Source organism: Zeus faber (genome assembly GCF_960531495.2).
Source record: "Zeus faber genome assembly, chromosome: 15".
Lineage (NCBI taxonomy): Eukaryota > Metazoa > Chordata > Actinopteri > Zeiformes > Zeidae > Zeus > Zeus faber.
This window is the reverse complement of record NC_137194.1, coordinates 4161324-4172178: the sequence shown is the minus strand read 5'-3', so window position 1 is coordinate 4172178 and position 10855 is coordinate 4161324. Positions and strand designations below refer to the sequence as shown.

The 10855-nt window shown below is 47.4% G+C and overlaps 1 protein-coding gene across 2 annotated transcripts; it reads left to right on the top strand.

Moving 5' to 3' along the window:
- The first annotated feature begins 721 nt into the window (after positions 1-721).
- LOC307241813 (uncharacterized protein) lies at positions 722-5767 on the top strand. Of its 2 annotated transcripts, none has more exons than XM_080016047.1 (8): positions 722-856; positions 2017-2217; positions 2721-2795; positions 3038-3112; positions 3439-3478; positions 3824-3929; positions 4381-4422; positions 4632-5767. In XM_080016047.1, exons 2-8 carry the CDS (start codon positions 2132-2134, stop codon positions 5426-5428), a joined length of 1221 nt encoding a protein of 406 aa, XP_079872173.1. In that variant the 5' UTR covers positions 722-856; positions 2017-2131; the 3' UTR covers positions 5429-5767. The 2 variants fall into 2 exon arrangements, with proteins under 2 accessions (XP_079872173.1, XP_079872174.1); XM_080016048.1 differs by having other exon boundaries at positions 791-845.
- The last annotated feature ends 5088 nt before the right edge of the window (positions 5768-10855 follow it).

Sequence of the window (10855 nt, the reverse complement as noted above, 5' to 3'; positions counted from 1 at the left end):
ACCTGGTCCAATGTGGTCTAGACTGAAATCACCCTTTTTGTTCATTTTCAAAAGTTGAAAAATAATTTCACAAATCAGAAACTGTGTTAGAAATGTAATAAGGCCTCTTATTATAATCTTGCCCAGGTTTGACAGCTATAAGTACAGTAGAAATTCAGGGAGCAGAGAGCCTGAGACTGAGTTTCTTCCTTCAAGCCATAAGAACTGTCAACGCTGAACTCACCAGGCCAGACCGCGCCCCACTGCCTTACTGTACTGCATGTAGCACACTGTACTGCATACTGTATCACCGTTCTGGGTTACTGCATACTGCGCTGTATTGCTGTGCCGTACTGTTGTATACTGTACTGTATATCTCTACACACACTACATCTTTATTTATCTTTATTTTATTTATCTTTATCTGTATGTAGACAAATAGTCTATTCCTCTTATTTCTATTTTGTAATCCCACTCATTATATTAGCTTTTTACTATAATTTTATTCTATTTACTAACTGAATTAATTTAAATGTGTTTCAGGACTCAGTTGGTTTAGTTAGTTTAGTTAATTTGTTAGCTATTGTGCCAGTTAGTACTTATCGTGCATATTTGCAATTTCACCGCATATATGCATGTTCGTACGTATAAGTATGTGATTAACAAACATCTTGAATCTTGAGTCTCGAGTTGTTTGACTACTGATCTGGACATTGGCCTAAAAGGTCTGCGTTCAGAAAAAAACCCAAAATGAAAGGCTAAAAGATCCGAGGGATTTGAACGCACCACGAAACGCTGCGGGGGCGGCGCTGTTGAGACCCCGTTGAGACCCCGGAGCTGAAGCGCTGTTCCCGTCGCTCTGCCTGGTGAGAACCGAGTAAGTGCTACAGTAGAAATATAACGAATAAATATAAAGCCACGACGAGGAACTTTTTAGTGGCGATAAAATCCTATTAGATGGTGCAGGTTCAACTGAATGTAGAGACGTGGTAATGTACTTTCACTTGCACAGCCCCGCCTGTTCTTAGTTCGCGTTGTACTTGGTATTGGCACCAGTGCATTGGAAGTTGTGATTATATTTTTATTTTTATTTTTTCAAGAAGTTGTTTTATAAAATCTCGTTGCTGCTGATATTTCCCGTCGCTTGTTTAGTGTATTTCAAGAAGAAGGAAACAAACTGCGCAGTTGTTCGGGAAGCACGTCTGGAGTGACGCCACCGACCGTTAGGATTATTAATATAATCCCTAATAATCATATGTAATCATTATTTGTAAAGCACCGTTCATGCACAACGTGCAACTCAAAGTATTTTACTGTACATGAATTAATGGGAAATAGTTATAATAATTAAATGATAATTAAAAAAATATATATATTAAAAATAAGTAAATAGATATATTTTTAACGGTTTGCATTATCAGTTTAGACACATACATTGAAGGATAATAATTTAAAAAAGGGTTTCGATGCTGGCTTCTATTTCTACATTATGTCCCAAAGAATTCCTAGAATATATTATGAAAAATAATTTTATTCTTAATTATTACTTTTGAATCAAGGAAATATACTGTTATGGGGAAACCAGTTTGGACATTAAAAATATAATCAAAGGTGCAGTGTGTACATGGCGGCTTCCGCGAAGCGTAGCCGCTCCCTATGTAGATAAAAACGACTCATTCTAAAGTAACGAAAACACGATTATCATTTTTGTTGTTATTTTCGGGATTATGCGCAAATTAAAACACACTATGGAATATTATATTCCATGTCTGCCAAGATTGTTCAGAAAATTCCACACACTGCACATTCAAACAGCAAATGTTTGATTAACTGTGTGGATTCTACATCAGGGATTAGTTCTAAAACAAACAAAAAAAGACAAATTTCAATCAGTGATTTTGTCTGTACAGGAATATAATGTGACTATGCAACTAAACCTATTATGTTCACGTGAATCTAAGTTATTGTGTATAAAATGTAATCAGTGTAGTGTGTACAGTGCTATGGTGACGATGCTTTTTTTATTCCTCGTTGCAGGTTTTGGAAGAGAACTGTATTCCAGGATCCACCAAGGACACTCAAAACCCTGAAATAAATCATACTTATACTAAAAGGAAAAACCCAGTTTAGTTTAAATGCTGTAATCCAGGTTATGGTTCAAATTGGCCAAATGCTGTCCTTCAAACAGGTTGACCTTGTGGGCTCCTCCAGTGACACAGGCTTTGTGGACACAAACAGGTATTGTGTTTATTTGTCATAAAATGTCATTAAAAAGTTAAACCTGATCATCTTTACTGGGTTAGAAACTAATCACAAAGCGTAAAAATATATTTTTAGATGATGTTTACACTTCTAAAACACATGTAGCCTATAGTATGTGTGTATACACACACACACACACACACACTGGTGTGTATATGTATGCAAACTCGCATGATTTCCATTTTTTGTTGAGGGCTCTTTATTTTTGTCGGTTTATTGTGAATTGCAATTTCTTTTTCCATTTTTATTCCCATGACTGCATTACTATTGCCTGTTGTTTTAATGTGAGCCGCCGTCCATCTGAACTCCAATTGAAGAACCTCATCCAGTCAGTCTGTATTCGCCGGCTGCGCAGCCCGACCACGAGCTGTGGTCGTCCAGACAACGAGCCGGGGCTGACGCCGCACCAGCGACACATCCCCGCGCTGCACGCGGCGTTTCCCCTCGGCTGACGATCTGCTTTTCCCTCCCGTCCCAAGGGGGGACCTTTCCACCGCCTCCGGCAGCGACTGCTCCAAGGGCGGGGGGCCCGACTTTGCAGAAGCGTCTCCGAGGTGAGAACCGCGGCGAGGCGAGCCCGTAGGGCCGCGGGGTCGTTGCCTCTATTCTGACTCAGGTTCCGAGCGGGGCCGAGGCCCCGACGGCGTGCCCGTAGGACGTGTTGAGCGCGTGCGTGCGTGCGTGCGTGTGTGCGTGTGTGCAAACTCGCACGATTTCCACGATTTCTGAGGGGAAACGTGCGGCCCACGCGGCGTTTCCCCTCGGCTGACTATCTGCTTTTCCCTCCCGTCCCAAGGGGGGACCTTTCCACCGCCTCCGGCAGCGACTGCTCCAAGGGCAGGGGGCCCGACTTTGCAGAAGCGTCTCTGAGGTGAGAGGCGAGGCGAGCCCGTAGGGCCGCGGGGTCGTTGCCGATGAAGACAGGCCGTCTTCCTCTATTCTGACTCACGTTTCGAGCGGGGCCGAGGCTCCGACGGCGTGCCCCGCCTCCGTGGCGAGCGGAGACGCCGTAGGGGGTGTGTGTGTGTGTGTGTGTGTGTGTGTGTGTGTGTGAACGGACGCTCTCCGCTGTGTGTTCCTTCGCCAAGGTTCTAACTAAGACTGACAAGTGTTTGACGTCGTGTTGTCTTGAGTACTCGCTGTGTCGTCCGGAGGTCACGCTTCCCTTGTAAAGCCCCTCTGACCCTGTCCCTACAGGAGGAAGCCGCAGAGATATGTGAAAAGCAAAGACTCCAAGGTGAGCCCGGGCAGGACCGCACGCCCTCAGCCACAAAACCTGCTTCAAGAGCCCGTGTGATCAGACGTGGCGATTTGAAACCTGGTTCAACGTGGAAGCATTGTTTTCTGCGGCCGCGGCGTTTGCATTCTGAGCGGCGTGGCGGCCCGATGTGCGACGGCCACGCCCCTCCAGAAAACTGGCAAAGTTCGATCCAAAAGTTGTTGTTTTGGGTGTGTTTGAGCCTCCGGGAAACCGGTCGGAAATGATATTCGGTTATTGTTTGCGGTCGTGTCTCACAATGCACGTTGGCGTATGGTCCAAGTCTCGATGGCTCATTGTGTTCACCTTCCTGACGTTGTGCAGACCACAGAGAATCAGAGCAGAGACGCGGTTTGGCGGCGTGGGCCGTTGGCAGCAGCGGGCGTGGGACTGGCACTCTTTTTTTGCCTCCTGACCCTCAACTCACAAGGTACCGTGTTCCCAACGACCAAATGATGTTATTGAAAAGGGTGCAACACTTGAGTCTGGTTCATGCTTCTGCGTGGCCGCGCGCAAAGACGGGTTTTTGGGTGACCGTTGCGCGGCTCTGCGGCTCGGTCAAATTGTCCGACGTCCCGTCAGGTATCGCACATCCATATTTTCGGAGAACAAAAACAAAGCCCAAAACAAACGCATTTCTGTGCTTTATGTACATTGTGGTTTCGCTAAATGTGGCCCGGCCCCTCCCGGTGGAGACGTAACGTTATACGCAAAAGTATGAAAGCGGACGGGCGCGCCCGCGTCTCCGGACCACGCCCCTCGCCAAACGGGGAAGCATGAACCAGCCTTAAAGAGGACGCCGGTCGGGCGGTGCCGCCGGTCGGAACAGGAGGCACAAGGCAAAAAGGTTCTGAGACAAAAAACTGTTTTATTTCTCACAGCGTCGGGTTGGCGGCAGGGTCCTGGAAGGACCAGCGATGCCGGTAAGTTCACACCTCACGCCGAAAATGAAGGAAACGGACTGAAACGTCTTTGGCAGAATGATTTAAATGCGACGAAAAAGGAAATCAGTAAAATACAACCTACTCCGGATTTTTTGGAACACATGAGTATAGTGTACCAGTGTCAAAGGAACGCTTATATAAGAAAATATATAGAGTGAAGAACCTTTTTTTTTTGTTTGTTTTTTCAGATGTGGTTAACGGCGACCTGAAGATACTTCTGCTGGGAAATGTGGGGACGGGGAAAAGCTCCACGGGAAACACACTGCTGGGGCGCGAGGCCTTCGCCGCGGACGCCTCGGCCACACCCGTGACGCAGAGCTGCGAGGTGCGCAGCGCCGTGCGCGGCGGCACCAACATCACCATCATCGACACCCCGGGCGTCTCCATTGACATGCGACCCCGGGTGGCCGAGTGCGTGGACGCCTCGGAGCCGCACGTCCTGCTGCTGGTCATCCGCGTGGGCCGGTTCACGGAGGCGGAGCACAGTGCCGTGCAGTGGATCCAGACGGGCTTTGGCGACAGCGCCCCCAACTTCACCCTGGTGGTGTTCACCCACGTGGACCTGCTGAAGGGGAAGCCGCTGGAGGTGTTCCTGGAGGGCAGCAGGGACCTCCAGAGGCTCCTCGCCGGCTTTGGCGGCAGATACCACGGCATCGACAACGAGGCGAGGGACGGCGACCAAGTCGCGCAGCTGCTGAGGAAGGCGTGGGCGCTGCGTGACCCCGCCTGGGGCTACGCCTACAACCGGCGCGTCATACAGGAGATGGCGAGCTCCGTGCGGGAGCAGGAGAGGGAGGTGTGCCTCGGAGAGCTGAAGGAGGCGGAAGGAAACACTCGTTCCGCGGAAAAGGAAGCGGCTAGGGCGAGGCAGCAGGCCGCTGATTTACAGTCCAGTCATACAGATAAAGTATTATCAATGATCTTGGTGGGGATTGTAATAATAGCCGTCTTGGTATTTTTTCCACAAGTTCTCAAACAGACCTAAGCAACATCAGTGGTGGCGAAATTCCAGATTTTTGTCGCCGCCGCTCCCGCGTTTCCCACTGGTTCGTTTGGTGTAAAACCTGAAACCGGGCTCAGCTCCTCCTCCTCCTCACGTTCAATCGTTTAAAACGATTATTGTTTTGATGCCATTTTATTTTCTTTTATCTCCGTATTTTGTGATGTGAGGGCGGATGAGGCTTCTCTTGCCACCCCCGCACCGGTGCAAACGTTTTTGTTTTAAGTTAAATTACATGAAGTCATTCCACTTGTGGGTTGAAAACCCAGATTTGAGTGTGAATCACTGTTTGAGTTTGTTTTTTTATTAAAGCCTTGAAACCGCTTTGCTTTTTTTGTTCACTTATGTGGTTTTGTCCTCCATGTTCCCTCCATTCTAACCCTGGACGGAGGGTTTCAACTGCCTCATCTGTTTGATTGGCAAATCACCGCTTAAATATTGAGGGCTGCTTTTGCTTGTATTCCCCCCCGACTCTGAATAAACACAACATGAAAGTACAATTCTGATCGTTCGCTCTATCGATTTGAAAAAATAAAAAAGGGGGACAAATAACGATATTTCCAGTGTGTTTTTATTAATGTACAGTAGAACAACATATGGTAAATAACGTGATCGGACCCAGCCACACGGACACACAGTGAGACAGGCTTGCACGGGAATCAGGAGAAACGGGATCCAGCCGTGAAACAGTCAGTCCAACAACTGGGACTGACTACGGCAAAACCTCCACGTCGGACCGGACGGCGATAAACCCCTGTGGCCAAGGAGGCAGGTTATTCGAAAGCACTGACATGCACAACACATTGAGAACAATAATAAGTCTGTGTCTTTTTGGGGTTCTGCAAAGTTCTTTGACTCGGAACATAGAAATCTGATATTTGATAGAGGTTATTTCAATCGACGTGTGTGTGTGTGTGTGTGTGTGTGTGTGTGTGTGTGTGTGATGCAGACCTCCTCGATCTTCAGGACTGCGTTTGTCAACCGTGCGTGTTGCATTGTGGGTAAAACGAAGCCACTGGACAGTATCTCTACAGCAAAACAAGCACAGATCAGGTCAACGACGGCGCTCCCGGCGGCGCCGCAGCGTTCGCTGTTCTGGGATTTTAACGCCCTGTCGCCCACGCCACACCTCCCAGTGGACGAAAGAACCCCCCCCCCCGAAAACCGAGACCCACCGTTGAGCTTCGGCAAGACCGAGACCTTTATCCCGATGTTGGTGAGGGTTTCCAGAGCGGCGGTCTGCAGGGAAAGGAGAAATGAGTCTTTCGGGGTTTCTATTTGGAACCGGGGTCACGGCCCGCCCACCTGCACGTACCTGGAAGGGCCCCACTTCACTCGCCACCAGCGTCAGGGTGAAGCTGCGGCAGAAAGGGAAAGGGGAGAGCGGTTACTCGGACCCCCCACAGGTCGCACACAGGACCGTCAAGCTGCGCTCGTTTGAATTGCGCTCGAGTGCTGCGGCCTCACTTGTCCATCGCCGCGGAGCCCTTGAGCCTCCCGCCGGCCACCCTGACTCGACCGCTGAAGGCGGAGTCCTGCAACACAAGGGAGACCTCGTCGGCGTGACCTCGGGTGGTGGTCTGTACATTTAAAAGCAGTGGTTCTCTAGGACCAAAAACTGTGCTCTGCTCCCCCCCCCACAGGTCGCACACAGGACAGAGTTATGGCAGCAGTCGTTGATGATTAAAGGATGAATAAAGAGTTAGTCTGCAGGTGGAGAAGTTGAACTCCACCTGCAGACTAACTCTGTCCTGGATGCAATGGAACAAATACTCTGTGTTGTACGTCCTGCACGATGACAACACAGGGTGTGTTAAAAATAAATAAATAAATAAATAAATAAAGTTTTTTAAAGTCGGTTAAATCCTACGGTGTTACAGCGGCGTCTCTGATTGGTGGAGCTCGCCGTTGCCGTGGAAATGAAAACCTCGGGGTTTTACGACGGTTTTACGTCACCGTCGGCGGGTGAGCGAGTTGCCGTGACCGCAGAACTCTACGATCCTTCACATTCCGTGGTTTCAACACTGTTATTAACAATACAAACACGATCATAACCACAAAGGTTGAATTCAAGAAGAAGCGCTCAACTATCTAAGGTTGGAAGTCGTTGGAGAGGACTCATTCCCAATGGATTATGGGATGGGTAGTTCCTTCACTTCTCAAAATAATTATGTACACCGTCTTGTAACCTTGCCTTTTTTTCCCCCGTTTTTCAATCATTATTATTATTTTTTGTTCCAGGCTTAAAGGGACCTGTTACGTTGCGTTCTAGCCATTCTAACGCGCCTCTAACCCGCCCAAAAACGGGATGTCTTCTGTGGGAGGAGCCTCCCTCTCGAGGCCCCGAGCTCTGTGAGCCAATGGGGTTTGAGCTTGATTGCCCGTCGTTCCGTAGAGTTCACTTATTTCACCTCGTCAGCTCAACAAAATCTGTTTCATAAACAAATTTGAGGCGAGAAATTATTATTATTCACTCAAATTGGGTCTACGAGGCCTCGTTTAAAAGACGTCCCGTCCCGACCTTCCGCGCTACAGGCGATTTTTTTTTTTTTTCATGTAAACGTCTGAAAATAAAATAAAATAAAATACATACAACTGCAAAAAAAAAAACACACTATATTTGTTTGTTTTGTTTGGGGACACGTACAGAGGATGGGATGGAGCAGATGACCAAATAAATAAATCCGTGACGGGCTGACGTCATTTTGTCATCAGTTTACCTCATTATCTGACACTTTGGCTCTGCTACTATGAACATCCCACGTTGTAACATTATATTTACATATATATATATATAGAGAGAGAGAGAGGGACAAAAATAAGGCAAAGCATCTGAGGTCCCTCTTTAAAACTCTTTACAGAAGGATTTTCCGACACGTGGACGGTGAGAACCGAAACGTAGTCGCTCAAAAAGCGGGCGCCCCCCCCGTCGAGCCCCGTAAGAGACTAGAAACGGGAAGCCGCGCCGCTTCGTCCCCGCCCGGCCCCGCAGCTCCGTAAAGCGGCGCTCACTCACCACGGCGAGCTTAAATAAGGGGATGAGCGCCGCGTCCCCCCGGACGGCGAAGGCCTCGACGGCGCCGCGGAAGGCCGTCCTCACGGCGCCGGCCCGGAAGGAGAAGGCGGGGGCCTCGACGGCGTCCACCTGGAGCTGCATCTGCAGGCCCGGGTACAGCTTGGAGAGCTGGAACGGGAACGCCCCTCCATGATTCTTACACCTCAGCGTCATTTATGTTTCTTATACATTTTACTTTACATATCCTTTTTTTTGGGGGGGGGGGGGGGGGTGTGGTTCTATATTCACCGACCTGGCCCCCCCAGTCCCAGACATTAAGTCACGCTGTAGTTACTTTTTCACCATTGTTTTAATGTTTTTCTGACATGTTTGTTTGTTTGTTTGTTTGTTTGTTTGTTTTGGACCGACGGGCAAGGCGTCTGTGCCGCGGTGCATTGTGGGTAACGCAGTTCCACGGTGTTGAACGTTGCGCTGCGGGTTGATTTGGGACTTAAATGTCACGTAACTGTACTTTTATAATAAATAAATAGAAAGAATCGGTCTCGTTATTTTGTAGGATATTTTACTGTGGCACTATTTTAAATTCTTCTTCTTATGATTATTTTTACGTTTCTAATGTCGATCAGTGTGTGTACAATTAGCGGGTAGCACGTATGCTAATTCTGCGTCAAGTCCAAGCAGCCCACACGCTGGTTCCCCCGGAGGCTTTGGTTGTTGTGTACAATAACAATTACGACGAGGCAGGTTCGACATGTCTACGTTTGTTGCATGTGTGAGGTTGTGATTATTTGCGTTATTAACTGACAGTCTTGTAGGAGGCAATCTCACCATTTTTTACTCGGGGGTTTTAAGGGGGCGTCCAGCAGGGGGCGGCAGAGCTCCGCGTGTCTGCCTTGCTTGTGGGGGGGGGTGTGTGTGTGTGTGTGTGTGTGTGTGTGTGTGTGTGTGTGTGTGTGTGTGTGTGTGTGTGTGTGTGTGTGTTTACACTGGGTCATAGGCTTCTTTTTTTAATGATATAATAATCATTTACACGTACTTTACTGGCCTTGTACGGATTTTAAGGGAAGATGCCACTATTGGAATGGCGTCAGTATCAGTGGAGTTTTAAACAACGGCACAGAGTTGATTCCACAGCCTATTGGGAAGAGATCAGCTAAATGAAATGGCCATGTTTTGTTATTGTCTTTTTCATTGCAAATCTGTTTTCAAGTCATGTTATGTTGTAGGTTACAAAGAGCCCCCTGAAAATGCTTTCGGAAAGCATCGCCTCTCTGTTTGCACGTCTCAAATGTGAGTACGTTTGTTTGCGATGGAATACTATCACAGTTAACTAAGTCATTGGAGGCCAGGTGCGGAGGAAGGGCGAACGTTTTACCTGAGGAATGAACAGCCCAAGGGAGCTGGTGTTGAGATGAAAAGGGGAACCAGGAGGTACCTGACAGGGATGGAAAAGAAGTACGAAGTGAATAAACTCTGCCTTTGCGCACACACACACACACACACACACACACACACACGCAGATGCACGCACGCGAGCGGAAAGGAAAGGTTGTTTTTCTTTGGATTATGGACTTGAGTGAATGATAGGTGGATCTTTCATTACTCATTTTCTACCTTTATTTTTTTCTACAAATCTGTGAAGTTGTATAACCAACAGCGCAGCCAGTAGACCACACACAGACACACACACAAACACACACACAACTGTGAAAAAAATCCAATTGCAACTTTATATATTTAAACAAAAATGCAATCCCTGATGTGCAATGTGTCAAGATATGTGCAATACACTTAATACTCCTGGTTCCTATTTATGGTGATTTTTAGTTTTTATGTTTTTCTATATATTTTATGTTGTTTATAGTGTGTACTTGATATGCTCTTTATTTCCTGCTGTCCCATTTTTGCTGTTGGAACAATGTAAATTTCCCCGTTGTGGGACTAATAAAGGTTTATCTTATCTTATCTTATCTTAAGTTCACTTAAAATCACTCACCATGGCGTCCGTGATGAGGGCCCGCAGCAGACCCGCTCTGTAGTATCCGTAAGAGGCAGAGTTTGTGGTGAACTCAGACAGGCCCAGAGACACCATGTAGCCCGGCTCGTCAGGCAGTGTGAACAGCTTAGGCGCAAATGGAGGATCCTCACGACTTTCGATACCATGGAATTGTCCCTTTAGTTGAAGAGCCACAGATTATAATCCCATAAACCACTTCTGCTAAATGGCAGAGACAAAGCAAACCTTAATAAGATTAACAAAAAAACTTCATCATCATTTTTATGAGGCGCACTAGGGTGAAGGCAGTAACCGAGTCTAGGACACACAACTGTTTTGTATTGTTTGCATATAAATTGTAATAACATCCATGGCGATATGCTATAATTGATTGTATGCC

What these genes read in the sequence shown, in the direction of transcription:
- LOC307241813 (XM_080016047.1), top strand. Translation starts at nt 2,132, where the DNA reads ATGGTTCAAATTGGCCAAATGCTGTCCTTCAAACAGGTTGACCTTGTG. An exon ending in TGAAAAGCAAAGACTCCAAG is followed by an intron (nt 3,479 to 3,823) that starts GTGAGCCCGGGC and finishes GACGTTGTGCAG; the next exon opens with ACCACAGAGAATCAGAGCAG. An exon ending in TGGAAGGACCAGCGATGCCG is followed by an intron (nt 4,423 to 4,631) that starts GTAAGTTCACAC and finishes TTGTTTTTTCAG; the next exon opens with ATGTGGTTAACGGCGACCTG.